At 38.2% G+C, this 24713-nt stretch overlaps 1 protein-coding gene and 1 pseudogene across 1 annotated transcript in view; both read right to left on the reverse strand.

The window, feature by feature from the left end:
* Epha6 (EPH receptor A6) overlaps positions 1-24713 on the reverse strand; it is an 893674-nt gene that overhangs the window by 280394 nt on the left and 588567 nt on the right. Inside the window, exons 8-10 of the mRNA XM_032900334.1 lie at positions 12654-12762; positions 9306-9376; positions 5104-5229 (exon numbers count right to left, since the gene is read on the reverse strand). Of these exons, the coding sequence (XP_032756225.1) occupies positions 5104-5229; positions 9306-9376; positions 12654-12762 (306 nt within the window). The remainder of the gene's footprint in view (positions 1-5103; positions 5230-9305; positions 9377-12653; positions 12763-24713) is intronic.
* Positions 13149-15039, reverse strand: LOC116898925 (annotated as a pseudogene).

Genomic DNA, 24713 nt, shown 5'->3' on the forward strand with positions numbered 1-24713 from the left:
GGGAAAGAGAGAAGGTCATATCTAAGAAGGATGCCCTATGGGCTTAGAGACATAAGAATGATATTTTTCAATGGAATAGTGTTTCAAAACTACAGGTATTCCATTCAGAAAGGCTTTCTCATAATGGTGCAAGTTTTTCTGTCCCCCAAAAGAGGTAGGCTTCCATTGACCTTTTTTCCTCACAATGATTAAATTTCAGTTTACCAGACTTTTTCATTATCTCAAGATAGGTGTGCAGTAATGACTCAACCTTAATCTGACTTGACTTTTTAGCCTGGGAATTTCTGTTTTATAGTCTTCTACCTGTAGTATTTCATTTTATGATGCAAAAAATCGTCAAAGGAGATAAATGATCAGATTGTCTCCTGTGCAACAGAGCTGCTCACTTCATTTAAATGGAAATTTGTGTTTTCGTGAAAATTTGGGCCTGAAATGATAAACAAAGATAAGATTCCTCTACAAAGTAGAATAGTGAAATAAAAGCTGTCTCAGAAAACTCAGAAAACCAGTAAGATTTACAGTGTGCACACATACACATTCATACTGGCTAATTACGTTCTTCATTCTATAATGTTTGGTCATGAAGATGAAAATCCCAGGACAATGATTATGGAAGACATGTAAGATACACATAGCTCCAATCAGAATAAAGACTTTGTATGGAAGCAGTAATTAGCACATTGACTACTATAAGTGCCAGCCACCTAGTAAACATGATTCAGCCAAAGGATTATGTAATCCTCTGGGTCAAATGCGATGCCATTTTTGCCATGTTCTCTCCCCCCCCCCCGAAGAACATTAATGCAGCCATGTTTATATTCTTTGTTATTACTTAAGAAGCACTTAATGGTCTGCCTCTACCAATGAGGAACTTGAAATAATTCATGACTATTTCTTGGTGAAAAATACACGTAGATCTTAGAGATTCCCCACCCCCCCAGCAGTGAATTGTGAGGCTATGTGCTGTGTCCCCACCACTAGGGCCTTCCTCCAGCCTGGATACCATTCACCTGACATTTCTCACGTGATGGTCTCTGACTTCTGTCATCCATACCTATGCAAATTCACCTCTGTCTCACTCAACCACTTATGTAATTTAGCTTACATTTCCAAAGAAGTTTATTGGTTCACTCTACTACAGCAAAAAAAATTATTAGACGCTAATGGGAAATGATAGGGGCATGTGGAGGGAAACATGATAGGATTAAACCAAGGAAGTTTACTGTATAAGATTGGGTGGATATATACCATATTAATAATTTATTTTAAGACTTAGAAGAATTTTCATCTTTGTATAGCACGTTCATCTGCCATTATCCTGGAGACATCTCTCCTACTATTTCCTATAGTCTTTTTCCTATTCTTTTTCTCTGGAACATTTCACAAAATATAAAAATGTTCCTCTTCCATTTCTCTCTTCCAAAGCAAATCATACAAACTAGGTTTATTGCTTGTATCTTCCTATGCCTTTCTGTGTAAGAGTTGGACATGTATACATTCTTTGCTCTGCACTGCCTGAGAGTATATTATTAGACACTCTTTTCCACTGCCTCAGTTCCCAAAGTCTCTGCCTCCAATCTACCAGAGGGAAAGCAACATTGAGGTAAAAAGACAACCATGGTGGGATTCCCATTTAGTCTCTTTTATAAGACCACACATACGCAAGCAATATCTACTGTTACCATTCAAAGCATATACATGGATAACACTCCTTGTGTCTTGGAGCCATTATTTCTGAAGGTTTTTCTACCATTTTTAATTTAATGAAGTGCCATGCATTTTTGTATTTAACCCATCTTTTCTTATGGCATTGTTGGCCATGACCCTCGCCATAGGTGAGGAAAGGTGCTACAGTTTTCTTAAGCCTACATTTAATGGTGCATTCTCTATACTGGCTGTGACCACACCCGGACATCAGTGTTTCCTGACACAAACCTATTTAGAAACATGACCTAAAGGGATTAGAACTGAATAGGGACACAAAGAGGAACATTAAGATGTAGGAGTATGGTATCACAAAGCACTTACTTCTGTATTTCTAAAGACAAATAGGACAAGAACTCTTGATACATTGTATGGAACTTGAAGCTAAATAAAGATGAGTCAGGGAGAGGAGGAAAAGAGGAAGAGAAAGAGAAGAAGGACCAGAAGAGGATACATAGAGAAGAAACTACAAATTTTTAAAAACTCTGTACTTGCTACATGAGGAGTTCAGATAAAGCAAGTGAAATATGGTACTGAGAAAGTCTTTATAGTAGTTATTGTATCTGTTATTTTTTAAAATTTTTTCATTAGATATATTTCTTTACTTACATTTCAAAGGTTATTTTCCTTCACGGTTTCCTGTCCATAAGCCCCCATTCCCTCCCCTCCTGTTATATATCCCCCTTACTGCCCCCCCACTCCCCTGCACTAGGGGTTCAACCTTGGCAAGACCAAGGGCTTCCCCTTCCACTGGTGTCCCAACATGGCTATTCTCTGCTACATATGCAGTTGGAGCCCTGGGTCAGTCCATGTATAGACTTTTGGTAGTGGTTTAGTCCCTGGAAGCTCTGCTTGGTTGGCATTGCTGTTTTTATGGGGTTGCAAGCTCCTTCAATTCTTTCAATACTTCCTCTAATTCCCCCCAAGGGGATCCTATTCTCAGTTCGGTGGTTTTTGCTGTTATCCTTTTGAGAGGAAAAAAAAATATAGTTTGATTCAGACACAGAAGCTCCAAACTGAGAGTTGAAATTCTTCATATCACTTTTACTTTAGATACTTGATTTTAGGTCTCAATATAATGATTTCATACATTGGCATTTAGTTTATACACAGAAGACTAAGATTCAAACACACTTCTGTTTTATCTTGAGAGTATTAAGTAATGTGGCATTAAAGATTATAGTGGGCTGGTGCGATCACTCAACCAGTAGCACAGCCCGAAGACCCAGGTTAGTACCCAAATCCCCATACAAAAAGATGGATGTGGTTTTGCACATCTGTCATCCCAGCATCCCCAGCGTCCAGATAGGAGACAGAAGATGGAAATTAGTTGAGAAGCTAGAAGGGCAGGTATCCTCAAGCACACAGGGTGGGAGAAACACTGGAGAGTAGGCCTCAGCAGGGTGGAAGGGGTAAATCAATTATTGAAGGTTGTCCTCTGACTTCCATATGCATGCTATGGCACATATGCACCTGCTTGTGTGTGTGTGTGTGTGTGTGTGTGTGTGTGTGTGTGTGTGTGTGCACGAACCTACACCTACAGACACACGGAGAATGATGATAATAATGATAATAAACAAAACAAAAATCTAAAGTCAATAAATACTATTTCATGTGCAACACAAGAGGAAAGTTGACCAGAATGCCTTAAGCCTCTTTTCTCCCAGATTGTGCAACTGATTAGAAGAACAAAAAAATCAAACAAAAACTCTGTAACTGAATAAAATACACAGTTCAGTTATGCTTGTTGACTTGGGCTTGTCTTGTTGTGTATTCAGCAAAAGATAACAAAGAACTCAACTGTTTGCTCAGCCCTTCTTCTTTTTTTTTTTTTTTTTCTTTTTTCCTTTTTTCGGAGCTGGGGACCAAACCCAGGGCCTTGCGCTTGCTAAGCAAGCGCTCTACCACTGAGCTAAATCCCCAACCCAGCCCTTTTTCTTTCTGATAGGGACATCTTTTCAATGAGAACATCACTGTGCAGTGTGTGAGACCCTTATGGCAGTTTTCAAAGGGAAACCTGGTCATGCAGGGGACCTGATGTCCCTCTGTGACTGAGGAATGAAGTGCATTTAGGAAAACTCCTTTCTAAGTAACCCATGTTCCTGGGGTAATGCAAATATTCAATGAACCTAGGAAACAAGACTACTCTTGGAATGTGCTGTGCAATAATATAGGTAGAGCTGGAGTTTAGAAGTTGGCGGTGTCTTTCAAACAATATTGCTACCATCTTAAAGCTTGCAGTAATTTTTTTAACAAGGGACCTTCTTCCTCACTGTTATCATCATACATTGCACCTGGAAAACTATATAGCCTGCTACGTTGGAGGACTTTGAAAGGAGTGAGCTACAATCTGCTGCTTTCTTATGGTCTATGAGAAGACTCCCCTTGCCAGAATAATCATGCCATGGCTTACTCTGCCTTCTCCAGAGGATTACACACATAGAAGACTTATGACTAACGACCACACAGAGGATGCCTAAGATCTCTTATACCATTTGCTTTTTATCAGTGTTTGTATTTCCCAAGTTTCAGTGTGTTCATATGATTAGATTTGACAGGCAAGTCAATGTGCTTGCAATGCTTATTGTATCCAACAGGAAGACAGGTAAATTAACTCTTCTTCCTCCTTCAAGCTGAAAGGCAGATGCGTTGGAAAGTGAACCTTCATGATGTACAAGAAGGCATGCTAGGAGAAGGAGCAACATGGGAGAATGGAACCTCACTCTTTGTAAGACCTGCTGAAAGAAAGCTCTTCTGCAACACCCTAGGCTGCCTTAAGAGAGGAATTAATTTTTATTCTCAAGGCCCTTTATATTAGCATAGTTTCTCCTAGCTAATGCACACCATAAATTCTTGTGGGTGTACCTCACCATAATTTTTTAAAACCAGAATAGCTGAGTAATGAAAAGTTCTAGGTACTAGAGATTTGCACGTAGGAAGTATTATTAATTTGCATTAAAATGATCTAAAACGATATTGAACCAAATTTTACCTTCAACGATTTTCAGAACACTCTGAGTCTTACATAGCCTCAAGGTCATCTTTATGAACACTAATTATAGTATAAGTCTATAGACGCTGGGACTTGAGTAAATCTATAATAACCTCATGACAAACTCCTGAAATTGCATTTTCAAAATAAATTCCTGAGGCACTCTAGTTCCTTTGTAATTTATCTTCATTATAAAAACAGACTATGGAATGTGAGAATAACTCTTGCAAGTGTTCTCCTTATTTGGGAACTGACTGTGGCAACACCTACCTTTTAAAACTATTTGAAAATCAGAAAATACTTTTACGCCTTATTATTTTCAGTGATGCGTCATGGTAAGATTGAAAATATTATGCTGATGAACCAATTGCAAAGCTGTGACGTAGAAGGGGAGATTTTCTGTTTACCTGCTCCGATCACTCTCTCAATGCGAATTCTTGAAGGGTCAATCTCTTTTGCAAATTCGTGGACTGCTAGAGATGGGTCTTCATAAGTATCTGGATCAATGTAGGTTTTGATTCCTGGGAAGCGCACTGCAACAAAATATGAGATTGATATAATTTAATAATATTTCAGCAGACATGTATCTTGTGACCATGTAAAGGAGAAGTGACATACTAAGGTAGTTACATGTTTATGATTTAATTTTTTTTTCGCTTCTCCCCAGGTTGATGCCTGCACAAAAAGAGAAGAACAGAGATTCACAGTGCATAAATTCTTTCTCTTGCTTTGCTTTTTGATTGCTATGAGTTGAACAGCCTTTGTCACGTGATCCTACCTCCAGGATATGTTATCTTATTATAAGCAGAAGTATAGACTCAGGTAACCACAGACAGGATCCTTTGAAAGGAATGAGCTTGAAATAAATCTTTCCTCCCAAAGCAATCTAATGTAAAGAAATGGGAACACTACAGTGACTAAACTGGACCATGAGGTTCAAAAACTTTGGAAATGGTTTATAAAAGGCTCTGAAAAATTTCTGGCGACAGAGGCTTGAGATGCTGTAAGAAAAAGCTAATGGTAATTCTGGAGAGAGGTCAGAAGAATAGAATACAGGTGGTATTGCCAAGAGTAAAGACTGTATTTATAGAATTTCTTATAGGGATAAGAACTCTACTGGAAATCTGAGTAGAGGATATTAGTGTTACATTCTGACAAAGAATTTTTCCTTTTGTCCATGTCCTGGTGGAAGGCTAAATTTAAAGGTCACTGAAGGAGAATATGGTGGAGGAAATTTCCAGTAGCCCTGTAAGGCTCTGACACAGTTTTGGTGACTACATTTAGCTGCAGTTACATGAGGATTGTGATTTACAAAACAGAATAGAGGGCTTTGAAAAAATATCTCACAGTTTGGTCAGAGAGAAGTAAGTTTAAAGTTATGGAAAAGGAGGATGTGACTTGGAGAGATTAGAACCAGCAAAAAGAAGCTATGTACTCTGCTTTGGAACAATAAGGTATGCCATGAGAATATTTCAGGAATAAGCAGGTTTCTACCCATGTCACACAAGAGCTTTCTGAGAGGAAAAATGCAACGGCATATACTGCTAACCTAGGACCATTTGTTTCTTTAAGATTCATTTCATTTTTTTTCCTCAGTCATCTAGACTCTAAGAGGACTCTATACTTGTGGTTCTAACTCGCAAAAGATTGTAGGCATTTGTTTCACTAATTCTAGTGTTGTAATGATAAAATTAGAAGGATCATGGGTAGGCTTATGGAGACTTCCACTCAACTTTCAAAGAAAGCCAGGAGGTCCTGGAAATGTGTAGATTTGGTACTACTGGGCTAAGCCCCGATAAAATAATGTATAAAGTTAAGAAGCCTAAGCTAAAGGTGGAATAGAGATCCCAGGAAGTCAGGGATTCTGAAATACGAAACATGGAAATACCTATTGAAAAATGAAATACCTATTCAAAAAGACTATAGGCAGCAAATAGAGCCAGCCCAGGTACATAGTCAAGTATGCTACAACTAGCTAGGAGGAGGTAATGCCCAAGTCCTTTGAAACTTATGCCATTCTACTAGATATAATGCTATCTGTTATATATAATGCTATCTGATTTAATATTTACCCTGTTATATTGTTTCTTGTTCTGGTCCAAACATTATTTGGTGTTCCCTATTCCTGGCTTTTGGAATACGTGTAATTATATCACTCTATCTGCTCCCTGTGACTCTGTTCTTACTGGAGACTTTGAACTTTTCAGCATTGTTGAGTTACTAAGACTGTAATGAGTGGGTTCTGGGAAATGGAATCAATGTATCTGATATTGTAAGTTGCACACAAAATGGTTTGGGGCGAGGGGTAGACTGCTTTGGTTTAAGGAGGCATGTTTAGACATCAAGTTGATGGAAGGTAGACTCATGATGGTTAATTTAGATTGACAACTTTAATAGAGAAATGCTTTGGGGGGTTAATAAAGGTCTTCATTGGGTGCTTCTATATAGGTGATCTAAGATAGTAGTCATAAGGGAGAAGACTTCTTCATAGCTTGGTAGAGCAATCGCATGAGCTAGTGTGTGGATGAGGTAATGGAGAAAAGCATGATAATCCACAGAATAGGCTGTCCTTCACTGTACATTCTGCTTTTTTTTTCTTTCTGCCAAGAGTTGAACATGTTTGCTCCATCATAGTCTTTACGCCGAGACCTCTGAGACCAGGAGCAAAATAAATCTGGAACTTATAAGGTGTTTCTGTCCACTGTTTTGTCACAGAGACTCAAAATAACTAACACATAATATAAAATGAGTGAATGATAGTTGATTTTGTTAGTTCTCAAAAATTAAAAGCCATACTAATTCACAGTTAAGTAGTACTTTTAGTACTACTCTCTAAGTACGCTCTTACAGGAAAATCTTTAGTTAAAAAAAAAAAAACCAAAAAGTAAGAAAGCAAATTTAGAGGAGGCAATAAGATGTTCATTAGTAGCTATAATTTGCTTTGTTAATTATTATATGCTTGCTGTCTTCATTTATTGCCTTTTCCCTATGCCTTCTTGGTGTTTTGATATGCACACATGAGAAAATTAGCATTCAAAAAAATAGAACCAGAAAAGTACATTTCTAAATGTATGGGGGCCTGACATGGACTCTGAAATGCTTTATCTTGACTTGAGGAAAGAAGAGATAGCTTGTATCTTTATGTTGTATTCAGATGTTCATAACCTCTATGTTCTACTGATAACTTAATCAGAGTTACAATTAATATTTAATCCCTGATTCTGCCAGAGAATTAGTGTCAGCTAATTATATGTATGGTCATGTTGAAAATACTCCTTTAAATACAGATAAAAATGCTATTTCTAACTCACATGCGATTTTAACAAGTAAGCCATGATGACGTAAAGCAGTAATGCCTTCCTCTACACTAATCAGATCACATGAAAATCAGATTCATGAAAATGCAATACATGTCATGTCAGGAAAACCATGACCATATGAGTTCCAGTTGTGAATATTGGGTTTTGAATTTAAGTCATCGCTGCTTTCTTAAACACTCCTTTCTTTTGCTTCCCTTCCTTGGCGGTTTCGGGTTATTTTCAACAGGGCTGCTGAGCCCATCTGCTTTAGTTTATGCTAATCTGCTGCTGGGAAAGCAGGTAATAAATACCTCAGAAGCACTGGTTCTCTCTGAGCCCTAGTAAAAAAGCCCCGCAGTGAATCTTAAGGTGGCCTGGCATTAGTCATCTGCCCACGCGTCCGCAGCCAGGTTTTTGCAATCTGTTTACAATGTTTTGAGGTCGTCTCAGGCCAGGTCTCTCAGGCAGGTGACTCTGAGACCACTTCGAAAAATGAAAAGTGCCTTAGAATTTTCTCCCAAGTCACCTCAGAAATTTATAATATATTACTTAAAACCTCCCCTGCCCCCTTTTGGTTTTGGTTTTGCTTGATTTAAATGAAAAGGGAGGTCTAAACAGCTGAACAAGTTGCTCTGTATATTATCTGTATACTTTGGTTAATTAAAGAACGTTCCTTTCTTGTCTCTCCAGTATGTCTCCATAGAAGGACTGTCTTGATGAAGGAGTTTGTAATTTGAAGGTGAAGGTGGAGGTGGGTATTTGGGAGAAGAGAAGGGCAATTACCCAACCAACTATAGTGGTAATTATAGCTTGCTGAGAGAGAGAGATCTTCAAATGAATATAACCTTGTAGTCAGCACAGGGCTTCATACATATTCTAAGAGTTAAAGAGCTGATATACCTTTATAGTGCTAATGAATTGTAAATTGCTTTGTTGTATGATTAAGTGACAATCTCTCCAAAAAAGGAATAAGGGTTATTTAACTTGTCTATATGGAATGCTTCACTAAACAAAACTGACTTGTGTTCCAGAGCCTTTGCGATGGTGAGTAACATAGAGACACAATTAGTCACTATGTATTTTTAGTAAACATAATTTGTTTGGTTGCCCTGCTGTTGCTGAAGAAAAGGTAATGCCTTTAATGAGAATCAGGTGCAGTTTCCACCCTAAACCTGGAGCTAGATGAAGCCCTTCATGCCAAAAGGTTGGCAATGAATTTTTTGTTTGCTTTCTCAGCGCCCTGGATCACGAACTTGGGTGAAGCTCTGGAGGCATCGGAGGACACAAGCAAGGAACAAAGCACTACTCACGGTGGCTGTTCTGTAAGTGTGTTCTTCTCTTCTCTTCTGACTTCATTTTGGCCTTGATGTACCATTGACACCTTCCAAAAAGGGGAACAAGCTTATTTAAGCATTACGTAATTCAAGCATACGAAACAATTAGGGGCCTGGGGAAATGACTCAGTGGGTTACAAACACTCCTTGCTACTCTTCCAGAGGTCTTGAAATCGATTCCCAGCACCTATGTCAGAGGGCTCACAACTGCCTACCTCCAGGCTCAGGAGATCTAACACAGTCTTCCATCTCCATAGAAATATTCGCTCACACACATACCTTTCTACGTACACATGATTTAAAACTAAAATAAAAAATAATTAAAAAAATTAGAATATATATCATCCATGGAAAAAGTTCTTGCCTCTCTTCATAAAGACCAGCTTAAAAATGTTTATAATGTGAAAATGCTTCCTATAACATTTTTGATATACATAAAAATTAGCATCAGATAGCACTATCTAATAGACTGATTCAAAAGATAGAATTCCCATAAAATATTTTATGATCAGCTATAAATATTCTTTTTCTTTTTATGTGACTTCTAATAAGCATAATTTTTCTTATAAAGAGTATCAAACATCAAAAATATTTTGAGTTAGAATCTTAAAGATATAGAAAGTTAGCTTCTATTTTTCAATGATAGTTTGCATGATGGCTTCTTTCTTAAAAGCTAAAAATTTGAGGGGAATGTTCTGTTCTTGCCCTGCCTGGTTGGGCTTTCATGACTCTCTCAACTCGAGTAACTTCAGCAACATCCATGAGATCTGACTGCTCATCAAATTGATATTTCAATTGGTTAAACAGAATATGTCTGTATTACACAGTGCAGTTTTTCAGTGTCAATTATACCTGTATTTTGATGGTAGTTTAAATATTCATTCAGATTTGCTTTATATTTTCCATGGAATTAACTTCCACTGAATGTCCCTCTACTAAAGTTTGTAAGAAGCACTTCAGTATGTCGTGTTTAGACAGTTTCTGACATTAGAGAAATGGCAAACATAGAGATTCAAAGCAGAAAATGATTTATTGGTAAGTTTTCCTTGTCATTAACTTCTCTGTTTAAGTGGTATTAATATTCAAATTCAGGAATTCTGATTATAGGTAACATTTGTAATCTATTCTCAAGTTTGTCAGGTTAAATTTTGCTCATAAAGATTGCGTCACTTTAAGTCTGTGACATTTATAATTCAAGGCAATACTTTTTATGGTAAAAAAGTTCTTGGAATGTCATTGCATACTCTCTTGCAAGGAGAAGGCTTCTAAGACACTAATGATCCATGTTAGATTGGGGACAAGTGAAAGAAGAAAGTTTCCAAGGAGTTAAATAGATGTGTGTGGTAAAATGAAGACAAAACTATTTGGTTGCATGTAAAGTAAAAATGACAATGTGATTGAATTATAAAAATACTGCTATTAACTTATCTATTGATACCTGCTTGGTAAACATTATGAAGAGAACACTAAATATAATAAACTTCTCTTGGACATATTCTTTACCTGCTATAAAATAAATTCTTTGAGCAACTTGTGAACTTGGGGGACGGATATATTAACAACAATAATTTATTCATTATAAAACTGCACACAACTGAAAGAATAGAGAAACTAACACAAATACATAAAGCATGCCAGATTACCTAGACTGTGACAATTTAATATGATGATTACTTTGATTTAGAAAGATTCTTAATTTCCCTTTTGAAAATTTCTTTGACGATGTTTAGGGTACATACAAAATTAGATGATTTAACTTAAGAGGAGTGTCATGTTTGTATTCAACAATAATCAATAAACAAGAAATCCATTTATCATGAAGTTGATTTAAAATACTCCATTTTCTACTAATTTGGTATATAAACAAATCAGAAAGACTTTATAATGTATGTTACTTGGTTTTTGTAGAATAGGAATCAAGGCTTTTTTGTTGTGTTTTTTGTTTGTTTGGTTTTGTTTTCTTATCTTTTCCTGTCATCAGGATCTGAATGACACACCTAGATCTACTACCTGTGGCTGTCACTTCTTTATCTGCCTTAGGGGTTTCCTGCTAGGGTTTAGTGCTTTATGTGGAGTCACCCTGAGTATCTATTTCTTGATTTAAGTGCATTATTTGTACAGTTTTAAATCGTGAAAATGGAATCTTGTATCATGCACATGTTACGGATAATAACACAAGTCTGAGGTGTTCTATATGCCCTTACTGATATTTACAAATGCCCTTGGTTTTCTGTTTTTGTGAGACAGCATCACTACCAAATCAACTTGGGGAGAAAAGGCTTTATTTTAGCTTACAATTGTCAATTTACGATCACTGAGGGAAATCAGAAGAAGCTGGAGGCAGGAACTGAAGCAGAAGGCAGAGAGGAATGCTGCTTACTGCCTTGCTCCTTGTGGTTTAAGCCTAATTTCTTGTACCTTCCAGAATCACTTGCCCAGGGTGGCCATCACCATATCAATCTGATATGGTCAATCAATCTGGTGGGGAGATTTTCTCAACTGGGATTTCCTCTTTCCAATGACTTTGTGGTAAGGTGACATAAATCTAACCAGCACAGGAAAGAATATGAATTTTTCTTTAGAAGAATAATCTGAAAGTATGCTTGATTTCTGATTAATAAATGCTTAATATTACTTCAAAACATGTTACTTAAAAAATAACTCCAACATGCTATCTTCAGTTTCATTTGTGACGTTTAAGGACTTGCACCTTGGCCGTCATCCAGTACACTTAAAGATTAAAATATGGTTTTCCGTACACTGTCACACCAAAACCATAAAGGTAGAAAACTCAGTCTAAGATAAGTGAATCCCTTTTGCCAAAAGTCAGGATTTAAATCTAAATCTTTCACTTTTTTCAACTTATAATAACTAAAAAATTAGCATATTACTCTGAAGTAGGAAAATATTACATTTATAAAAATAATTATAATGTAGAGAGTTTTCATATTTAATTGACAAAGCATCTTACTTTCATAGCAAATTCATAAAGAGTTTTATGTAAGTTTTTCTGTTTAATTAAAAAAGATTTTTTTCTCCAAGAAAAATTGTTAAAGGAGTCATCAGAACACAGTAAAGAAAGAAGTCAGGAGTAAGTTACTCTTCACTATTCGGCTTTCAGACTTGACTGCAGGCTTTGACTGTTTATTGCTCTTGAATTCGTGAATTGATGCTGAACTCTGGTGGCTGCTCCTCCCCCTGCAGCCCTGTGGAGTTCCCCGTGGTGTCTTCATGTTAGGCATTCAGTCACACATACACACGTGCGAATACACATAAAGAGTGGTTATCCGCCATTTTGGGGCTAACCCGGGATGACTCCTTTACCTCCCAGTGATGAGGAAGAACAAAGTGAGGATAACTAGGAGAGTGAATCCCCCGACGGCCGCCGTGGCTATGACCAGGATCTGTCCTTGTTCCGCTGCCATGTCAGAAGCTGAAACGGAGACACAGGGGACACTTGGTGGTCAATATCTTAATATGATGACGGTCATTATTTTTAAAGCACAGTATATTTGACATTTATTTTAATAGGTATCTAAACAACCCAGGTGAGATATGATTTATATGTTTGCAGAACTGAGGTCATTATCTACCACACAAAACTTTCTTTTAAAGCTATAACTGAAGTATTTGAATTTTTTTTTCTTTAAGGGAAAAAAGAGTTTATTTGGCTTTCAGTTCCAGCTCCAGTTTATCATTTTGGGGAAGTCAAGGTAGATGTTTGAAGCAAGTACCATCCTGTCTAGTCAAGCAGAGAAATAAATGCACGAAAGGTGATTGATACCCCACCACCTTAGCTTAGAAGAGGTCACTGAATCCAATTTCCATAACAGGGTTGTTCTTGATTTGATCAGTGGGAAACCACAAGACAACAAGCTAGCAGGGGTGTTTGAGCCAACCAAAGTTAAAGCGAAGAGCCTGACGTTCAAAGCTGAAGCCACATCCCCATTCCTTGGATGGATCATTTTGGGGGCCCTGCATCATGGCGCATGCCTTTAATTCAAGTACTCAGGAGGCACAGAAAGGTGGATCTCTGGGAGTTCAAAGCCAACCTCATCTACAAAACGATTTTCAGGCTACATGGTGAGACCCTGACTCAAAAACAAACAAACAGACAAATCAATGATCAGAGAAAACTATACCCAGAAAGCAAAGACAATAAACATGGAAATTACGAAAGTGTCGTTCACTCTGGAGCCCTTGATGACTGACTGGATTTCCGTTTTATAACAGTGTCAAGTGCAATGTCGCAACGTCTTAGCCTTGGGTGTCTCACATTAAAGTACAGCAAGCTGTCCACCTGGGTTCCTGTCCTCACTCTGGTCCTCTGGTCTCACGTTCTGTTTAGTGTTTTAATGAGAACTGTCCAAGGGTGGTGGCTCATCCAAGAGTGGCTCATCCTCTCTGAACACACATTGCGGTCCCCATCCAACCCCCAGTGCACAGGGCTGCAACACCACATGTCCCACCCACTCTCTCCAGGGTGTGTAACAAGGTCACTAGAATCCTAAAGCCAGATGCTCCCAGAGGATGGCCCAAGGCAATGGCTCCTCCATCAATGTTCACCTTCTCAGGGTTTAATCCAAGTTCTTTAGCTATTGCTGCAGACACCGCTGCAAAGGCTTCATTGATTTCAAACACGTCAACACCCTCCAGAGACCAGCCTGCCTTTGCAACAGCTTGCTTTATGGCTGGAATCGGTCCTACTCCCAGAACAGAAGGCTCCACACCGGCTTGTGACCAGGAGACTACTTGTGCTAAAGGTTTCAGCATCCGACTCTCAGCTTCTGTCTTCTTCGTAAGAACCGCAGCAGAGGCACCATCGTTCATTCCTGATGGTGACCGTTCCAGTCCCATCAGTAAGAAAGTAAGGTTTCAGCTTGCCCAGGGCTTCAAGGTTACGCCCATAACAAGGAAACTCATCAATTTTCACTTCAGTAAGACCTTTTCTAGAAGACACCAGCACTGGCACAATCTCCTTGTCAAAGTGGCCAACTTTCTGCGCATGCCCTATTCTGGGACACAACTGCAACCTTGTCCTGGGCCTCTCTGATTTTTTTTTTTTTTTTTTTTTTTTTGGCTACGTTTTTAGCTGTGATGCCCATGTGGTAGTCGTGAAACGCATCTGTAAGACCATCACAGAGTATGCTGTCAGCGAGTGGCACCTCACCCTCCTGATCTCAGGTGAGCGAAGGGAGGAGCCTTGCTCATGTTCTCCATGCCTCCAGCAACCACAATGGTGGAGTCACCCACGGCTATGGACTGAGCTGCAAGGCACACGGCTTTTAGGCCTGAGCCACAGATCATCTGGCAGCTCCATGATGGCACCGAGTAGGGGATCCCTGCACCCACACTGGCTTGTCGAGTAGGATTCTGCCCACAACGTGCAGTCAAAATGTGTCCAAATATGACCTTGGACACCTCTTCCGGAGCCACCTTGACTCTCTGCAGGACTTCTTTGATGACAGTTGTCCCCAGGTTGTGGACAGGCACAGTGGACAGGGCACCACTGAAGGAACCTATGGCAGTCTGAGCCTCTGAGATGATGACAGCGGGGTCCAAGCCTGCATTCATCCTGTCGCTCCGATGTCTGCTAGCTCTCTGCCTTGTACTGTCTGCGACCGGTATTTGAATTCTTAATGCTTCCTTTTAAGGTTACATATGTGTTGTACACTCATTTGGAACCTGATTTTACAACAGGAAAATCCTGTGTTGTGATTTAAATTAATCAGTTAAGGTAATTTAATTTATATTTAATATATTTCAATAAATCCAAATATTAAAGATATACATTTCCATATTCACAGAGCAAGGATATATGTATGCGGACAAGAATTCATGTGTATATGTGGGGACACACACAGGTGTGTGTATATCTATCTATCTATCTATCTATCTATCTATCTACATATATATGTGATGCATATGTATATGCATATGATTGCATGTATGTGATATATATGTATATTATATATATATATATATGTCATATTCATGCGATAGATAATAAGTGGGGAAGAAAAGACTATTAAGTGCTTTTTTCTCTCTCTTTGGTTAAAAGGCCAAATCATATATAGTAAAAACACTACTTTTTTCTTGCTGAATGAGATGTTTAGCAATAGTTTTTAACTTGACAGAACCTAGAATCACCTCAGTGATACTTGCATTTGAGCATACATGCGGGGGCTATTTTGATTACATTCCCATTAATTATGCTTGGAATCATTTCACGGGCTGGGATCCAGGAATGAATGAATGGGAAAGGGGAGCTGAGGACTGGCATTCACTTGTTTGTTCCCTGCCCCTGCCCCCTGATTGTGCTATGGCCACCAGCTTCAGATTGTTGCTTCCAGCCCTGAGTTCCCTTCCTACATGTTGGAGCCGTGAGCCAGAATAAACCTTTCTCCGTAAGTTGCTTTTATCAGAATGTTTTAATACACAAAGAAAGAAATAAATTAAGACACTGTCAAAAGTATTTAAGCTACATTTTGAATTGGGGGGCTTGCGCATTATAGACAAGGAAATTCTTGCAGTAAAAACTGCAGCAGCTACATGTCTCTAAAATAGACTGACTATTTCGATTCATTACTGTATTCCATTTTCCCTATTAATATTTTCTACACTGGGTAAGGTGGGATCTTGCTTAAATATGATGTATGCACACACAGAAATATCAGACTGAGTACCTTAATATGTAAAATTGATGTGTGTTAGTGAATTAGTTAATAAGTTTCCTCGTGTAACTTATGACTACAATTCAGGCTTTTAGATTTTAGTTCTGTTTTCTTTCCTATGCTGTAAGTACAAATTTTAATTCAGCCGTCGGTAGTCTAAACTATTAATCAAAAGGTCCCATTAATACCCTTCTACATAACTAAAGCACCACATTCTATTTCCAGTGTGTGTGTGTGTTTATGTGTGTGTGTGTGTGTATGTATTTATATGTGTGTGTGTGTTTGTGTGTGTGTTGTATGAGTATATATCAGTGTGTACTGCAATGTGCATATGAAGTCAGAGATCAGTATTGATCTGTAGCTCTTGATTTCTACCTTGTTTGAGACAAAGTTTCTCATCATTCACTACCTTTTTTCCAGGCTAGCTTTGCATACACAGTCCACAAGTGTCCATTAGTTTTTTTTCTCTACCTCCCATCATCCTATGGGGCACAATGATGGATGCTGTAACACGTTCATGTTCCTAGGGTACCAGGACCAAACCCGGGTCATCAGGCTTAGGCAGCCTCCTCCGCTTGGGAGTGCCAACTGTTGGCTCCAGTAAGAAGTCATTTAGTCACAATATTTAGGAGACTCTCTAACTGTAGTAAAAAACAAGTCACGTTTGTTTGGTTTTCTGTTCCAGAAATTTATTAAATATTGGAGTTAGATTTTAGTCGCCATTGTTTCATCAGGCCGTTTTCACAGTGTTGAGCTTTGACACATAATCTGTTCCGAGACAAGTTAAACAGCTGTACCTTCTCCAGTAAATAATGGACTCTAGCTTTTTGTTAGTTCTTCCCCAAGGTTTGCAATCTTCAAAATAGTACTGATATGGGAATTAATGGTGTGCTCCAAAATGTCATATTCTTCTCACTGAAAATTATTAAACAACGAATTTTCTAAAAAAAAAATTTGATGTTTCAGAAAACATTACAGTTTTGAAGATAAAGAAGGTGACATTTTTTTTTTAAAAGAAGACATTATTTACTTGCAGCTCCTCTGCCCATGAAAGATAGAACCTAGTTCAAGAGTTTTCAGCCTATAACAAATATTTTTATAGTAGTCAGGTCTCTTGTGACTTCTTGAGACTGTATTGAAAGCTCAGATGGGGAATACAATTGCGTGGTTGCATGGCTTGTGAGAATCAGAAAGCTTGTCATAGAAATTTATGTTGATTTAAATAATAATTTAGTTTATCAGCAATATGTTTCTTTTTGTGTATTTATGATTACATGTGTATGAACTGGGTTAGAGTTTAACATTTAATTCTTTAACATAACATTAAATAAATTTGAAGAATGCATAGCCCTGCATAGTTACTTTCTAAGCATGTATACTAGCAAAATTAAGCATTTCTGTATAGAGAACGACATATACATGTACTCCACATAGTTGAAGTTAACGCTTAATGAATGCCACTATTGTACTGTGTATAAAATAATACAGAGAATGGGCTAACCTGAGTAGGGAAATATGACAAACTTAATTATCCGTACTATATCTGTGTTCCCAGGAAAATGCACAGAGAGCTTTGAAATATTATTTAATGTATGTTCATGGTCTACAGGCTTATGCCAATCCCACTGGCAAACCCACTTAAACAATTCTATTACTTGTCCAAACCCAAAGACACTGCACAAAGCAAAGATGTCAGTACAATACTTACTTATCTGTCTCCAAGTCCTAGCTACTGAAGTATTTTATTCATTTTTTTAATTTTTTCAGAAATATCTAATATATACAAAAAACTCAAGAAGTTAGACTCCAGAGAATTAAATAATCCTATTTAAAAATGGGGTACAGAGCTAAACAAAGAAGTCTCAACTGAGGAATCTCAAATGGCTGAGAAGCACCTAAAGAAATGCTCAACATCCTTAGTCATCAGGGAAATGCAAGTCAAAACAACCCTGAGATTCCACCTCACACCAGTCAGAATGGCTAAGATAAAAACAAAACAAAAACAAAAACAAAAAACTCATGGGACAGCAGATGCTGGCAAAGATATGGAGAAAGAGGAACACTCGTCCACTGATGGTGGGATTGCAAGCTGTTACAACCACTCTGGAAATCAATCTGGAGGTTCCTCAGAAAATGAGACGTAGTACTACCTCAGCACCCAGCTATACCACTCCTGGGCATATACCCAAAGATGCTCCAACATGTAATAAGGACACATGTTCCACTATGTTCATACTGAAGTATTTTTTTTAATTAGATATATTTCTTTACTTACATTTCAAACGTTATTCCCCTTCCTGGTTTCCTGTCCATAAGCCCCCATTCCCTCCCCTCCTCCTATATATCACCCTTATTGCCCCCCCCCTTATTCCCCTGAACTGGGGGTCCAACCTTGGCAGGGCCAAGGGCTTGCCTTTCCCCTGGTGCCCCAACAAGGCTATTCTCTGCTACGTGTGCAGTTGGAGCCCAGGGTCAGTCCATGTATAGTCTTTAGGTAGTGGCTTAGTCCCTGGAAGCTCTGGTTGGTTGGCATTGTTGTTCATATGGGGTCTCGAGCCCCTTCAAGCTCTTCCAGTTCTTTCTCTGATTCCTTCAACGGGGGTCCGTTCTCAGTTCAGTGGTTTGCTGCTGGCATTTGCCTACGTATTTGCCATATTCTGGCTGTGTCTCTCAGGAGCGATCTACATCTGGTTCCTGTCAGCCTGCACTTCTTTGCTTCATCCATCTTGTCTAATTGGGTGACTGTATATGTATGGGCTACATGTGGGTCAGGCTCTGAATGGCCATTCCTTGAGTTGCTGCTCTAAACTTTGCTTCCATATCCCCTCCTATGGATATTTTTCCCCTTTTAAGAAGGAGTGGGAGCATCCGCATTTTGGTCATCCTTCTTGAGCTTCCTATGGTCTGTGGATTGCATCTCGGGTAATTCGAGCTTTTTGGCTAATATCCACTTATCAATGAGTGCATACCACTTGAGTTTTTCTGTGATTGAGTAACCTCACTCAGGATGATATTTTCTAGTTCATTCCATTTGCCTATGAATTTCATAAAGTCATTGTTTTTCATAGGTGAGTAATATTCCATTGTGTAGATGTACCACATTTTCTGTATCCATTCCTCTGTTGAAGGGCATCTGGGTTCTTTCCAGCTTCTGGCTATTATAAATAAGGCTGCTATGAACATAGTGGAGCATGTGTCTTTGTTGTATTTTGGGTGTATGCCCAAAAGAGGTATAGCTGGGTCCTCAGGTAGTGAAATGTCCAATTTTCTGAGGAACCTACAAACTGATTTCCAGAGTGGTTGTACCAGTTTGCAATCCCACCAACAATGGAGGAGTGTTCCTCTTTCTCCACATCCTCAACAGCATCTGCTGTCACCTGAGTTTTTTAATCTTAGCCATTCTGACTGGTGTGAGGTGGAATCTAGGGTTGTTTTGATTTACATTTCCCTGATGACTAAGGATGTTGAGCATTTCTTTAGGTGCTTTTTGGCCATTCGATTGTCTTCAGCTGAAAATGTTTTGTTTAGCTCTGTACCCCAGTTTTTAATAAGGTCATTTGGCTCTCTGGAGTCCAACTTCTTGAGTTCTTTGTACATTTTGGATATTAGCCCTCTATCAGATGTAGGATTGGTAAAGATCTTTACCCAATCTGTTGGTTGTCGTTTTGTCCTAATGACAGTGTCTTTTGCTTTACAAAAGCTTTGCAGTTTTATGAGGTCCCATTTGTCGATTTTTGATCTTAGAGCATGAGTCATTGGTGTTTTGTTCAGGAAATTTTCCCCAGTGCCCATGTATTCGAGACTCTTCCCCAATTTTTCTTCTATTACTTTGAGTGTATCTGGTTTGATGTGGAGGTCCTTGATCCACTTGGACTTAAACTTTGTACATGGTGATAAGAATGGATCCATTTGCATTCTTCTATATGGTGACCTCCAGTTCAACCAGCACCATTTGTTGAAAATGCTATCTTTCTTTCATTGGATGGTTTTAGCTCCTTTGTCAAAGATCAAGTGACTGTGTGTGGGTTCATTTCCGGGTCTTCGGTTCTTTTCCACTGATCTATCTGCCTGTCTCTACCAATAACATACAGTTTTTATGACTATTCCTCTGTAATACTGCTTGAAGTCAGGGATGGTGATTCCCCTAGAAGTTCTTTTATTGTTGAGTATAGTTTCGCTATCCTGGGTTTTTTGTTATTCCAAATGAATTTTGCAGATTGCTCTCTCTATCTCTATAAAGAATTGAATAGCAATTTTGATGGAGATTGCATTGAATCTGTAGATTGCTTTTGGAAAAATGGCCATCTTTACTATATTAATCCTGCCAATCCATGAGCATGGAAGATCTTTCCATCTTCTGAGATTTTCCTCAATTTGTTTCTTCAGAGACTTGAAGTTCTTGTCATACGGATCTTTCACTTGCTTGGTTAAAGTCACACCAAGATATTTTATATTATTTGGGATTATTGTGAAGGGTATCATTTCCTTAATTTCTTTCTCAGCCTGTTTATCCTTTGAGGAGAGGAAGGCTACTGATTTATTTGAGTTAATTTTATACCCATACACTTTGCTGACGTTGTTTTTCAGGGTAAGTAGATTTCTGGTGGAAGTTTTGGGGTCACTTAAGTACACTATCATATCATCTGCAAATAGTGATAATTTGATTTCTTCCCTTCCAATTTGTTTCTCTTTGACCTCCTTTTGCTGTCTGATTGCTCTGGATAGGACTTTGAGTACCATATTGAATAAATAGGGAGAGAGTGGGCAGCCTTGTCTAGTCCCTGATTTTAGTAGGATTGCTTCAAGTTTCTGTCCATTTAGTTTGATGTTAGCTACTGATTTGCTGTATATTGTTTTCACTATGTTTAGATATTGGCCTTGACTTCCTTATCTTTCCAGGACTTTTATCATGAAGGGGTGTTGAATTTTGTCAAATGCTTTCTCAGCATCTAATGAAATGACCATGTGGTTCTTATCTTTGAGTTTGTTTATATAGTGGATTAATTGATGGATTTTTGTATATTAAACCATCCCTGCATCCCTGGGTTGACGCCTATTTTAAATGACCCCTTTCAGTAACCGGAGGACCAACTAGACCCAGATTTCCTTTTGTTCTAGCAGAATCATGGATGACCTTGTTTGCCCTTGGTTTCAAATCTGTAATGTGAGAGTGCTGAATTACCTGTACTTATCACAGTCTGCCAGAGACAAGTAACTATCCTATTGTGTGTTTTCCAGGAGGGCTACAATAAAGTACTGGAAAGAACAAAGTTTGCCACTTAGAAGTAGGAGGAATGCCTGGACCGTTGCTGTAGTTATTCCTCTCGCTGGACAAGATTTGTCTTTATCAGATTAGTGCTGGTCCACCACAGGGCTCTGATTTCATCTCAGGGTAAACTTCAAATCCCTTAACTTTATTAATGAGGCTTTTTCCAACTGGCTAGCACAAGTCTCTGGCTTGTCTGATTACATCTCTTCCTATAGTTCCTCAAGTAAATCACGCGTAAATGTCAGTTCCTGACAGTATGTTTCATGGACACCAGGACACTGAGAAATTTGGAAAGCATTCTACCAATTGTTTATGTTTTATTATGCTGTTGGACATATGCTTCCATAATCCCTTAAACCAACGCTATGAAAGAAAGTATAGTACATGCGCGCACGCGCGCACACACACACACACACACACTTACAAATTTTTAAAAATTGGGATAAAATTTCCACGAAGGCAGGAAATTCAATCACTATGACGTCTGTTGCAAGTTCAGTGTGACATACTTCCACTCCTCTCAAAGAGAACATGTTAATAACAATCATATCCAGCATGGATTATCTGGATGGTCTTAGAGCTAACAATAATTCTTCTAGTGTGAATTTGAGATGAGAAGACAAGGAGGGAGTGGCTAGAGTTGCAGCTGGGAGTGGCTAGAGTCGCAGCTGGGAGTGGCTAGAGTTGCAGCTGGGAGTGGCTGGAGTTGCAGCTGGGAGTGACTAGAGTTGCAGCTGTGAGTGGCTGGAATTGCAGCTGGGAGTGGCTAGAGTTGCAGCTGGGAGTGGCTAGAGTTGTAGCTGGGTGTGACTAGAGGTACAGCTGGCAGGATAAAGGACTGGAAAAAGTGGGAAGAGTTCCTTCTCAGAGCCTTGGAGGAAGTGTGCTTTGGGTTCTATTTGTCATCTCTTGCTTTAAGGCACCAATTGTGTAGTACTATGCACAACGACAAATACGGAGCTTAATGAATACAGTGAGAGACTGAATTGAGTAGGCATATGTACTCCACAGTTCTGATAAGAAAAGTTTAGGTTGAGCTGGGAATAACTCACAACTGGGGAATGTGGGGAAGATTTATCTCAAACATAGCTGCTCCATGTAGATGAACCAACACATTCAGTACTTATTTCTAATTACTCTACACACGTTGGAGACAAAGATCCTGGAAGGCAAGATTTACTATAGTCATTTACATTTCATCATGGTTTACCGAACAAAGTTCAGAAATTCATTAATTCTCTCAACAGTATTGATTGGAAGCTATTACGTAACAGATGCCAAGGTGATACAAACACCCCTATCCCCAAGAGGCAGATGAACAAAACAAATGCAATTACTATGTTGGTAGACTGACAGTTGAGTAGGGAAAGCAGACAGTGAACAAAAATTACAAAGAGTAAGAACTGTTAACATCAGGAAAACTTGTCCACAATATTATCTGCATTCCAATACTAATTATGTCTAATTAGTTTTCTCCAGAAAATGTATCTAGAACTTATTCTCATAAGTAGTAGCTATTGGGAGAGCCCTGAACCTAAAAGGAAGCATAGTGGGATCTGTAGAAATAATGAAATTTATTTGTGTCTCATTCATGGCAAAGTATTTCCTTAAATACCAAAAGGTTACATTCTCAGACAAAAGCAAGCATATTAAAATGATATGTTTAATTTAATGACCTTGGCAAGAAATACACTCCCTTAAGGAAAAATAATTATTTTTAAAAATATTATGAATTTGTTGCTGAGCCAGAATATAGCACCTAGATGATGCTTGGATTTGGTCAGAATAACATCAAATGAAACTTGTTCTAGTTGTTTCTATTTAAAGAGGAAGAAACAGAGTGAAGTTCTTTCCATGGAGTCTAAATTCTTACAAAAAAATAGATTCCACATTCTTAGAAAAATGTGAGAGAAAAGGAGAAAAGCAATTTGGCTATTTTTAACGAACATGTTTTCTTCTATGGAGACATATGATTCTGCCTCACTGTAATCAAGATTTTTTTATATATATTTACATTTCAAAGTGAAATGTGTTATTTGTATTCTGTGTCATTTTCCACGGAGAGGATTTTGAAGTTAACTCATTTCTGCTATGAACTTCTGAAAGCAACTAGAAGATATATACGACACATTTTGAATAAAGCATTTCTCAAAAATGCTGTCCAGTGAAATGCATTTTTCTGTTATTTCACTGAAATGATTTAAGAAAAAAAGCAGTGTATATTTCAGGAAATAGGTTGACAATAAGAAAAGAAAAGAATCATTGTAAGGTTTATTAGCAAGTGGCTCATGAAAATTCCCTCCTTAAATCATATGTAGCAATCAGTATTCTAAATTATATAAGACAGAGAGACACATGTATCCATGTGCAATGGAGATTAATAGATATGCAAAAATTTCAATGCTACAGGACTAGGTAGACATTAGAATATTATATATGGATGATAGGTAGTATAATAAACTCTCCTGGAAGAAAAATACAGCATTGTAATTTTGTAGATTACATTGTTATTTTCTTTCTTGCACATCTGGACTTGTAAACATGATCTCATCTTGAATCTTTCAACAAGTCAAACTTTTAGCACATTTTACATTGTGTCTTCATCACCACTGACACGGTATAATATCTGCCTACAGAAATACATAGAAAGTGAGTTACTTATTTCTGTCATTCTGCCTTGGCATAATATCTCTTCCCAATCTATCCTACCTAATGAGATACTTGTTCTTCAAAATATTACTTAAAAGTTCTAGCTTCTTCACTGCATGGAAGGTAGAGCTATGCCTTTCTAGCAAATGTGCCTCAGAGATGTCTGTGTACATGATGCTGGAGGCCACCTCATGTAGACCTTTCCACTGTCTTCCTACTACACATCAGTATTCCCACGCTCATACATATTGTCATTTCTACCTTTTAAGCATCCCTTGACTTTGTCCTGAGTCTCTCCAAATCCCTATGCGATTTTCTCAGATCATTTTCACATCTGATAACATTTATTTGAAATCAGCTAGATGGCAGCCTCAGTTAGGTAAAACGGAATCGAACAATAGTAAGAAAACAGGAAAGGAATGAGATCTCATAATAGACACCTGACTAATGTTCACATATTAATAGTGCATAGTGTACTTCCAGGAAGAGCATGCATTTCCTACACAAAGATTTCAGATACTTTAATTGATTTCTAGCTTTATATTAACAGTAGAGTAGCAATAGGTTAGAAATTAGAAAGTGAGGAAGAGACATAAAGAGAAAGAGACAGAGGTGTCCAGAGCTAGGAGTATGGACAAAATGGTAAAAGAGGCTGAAAATAGGACATAGAATCCTAAAATATTTCTCACCTGGAACTAAAAGTTTAGGGCTATATATACAATGTAAGCAGTATCAAAAAATATGTTATAGCTCAGTGACATAATCACTTGAAATCAATTAGAATAAGTTTCA

The sequence above is a fragment of the Rattus rattus genome, chromosome 4 (assembly GCF_011064425.1).
Source record: "Rattus rattus isolate New Zealand chromosome 4, Rrattus_CSIRO_v1, whole genome shotgun sequence".
Taxonomy (NCBI): Eukaryota; Metazoa; Chordata; class Mammalia; order Rodentia; family Muridae; genus Rattus; species Rattus rattus.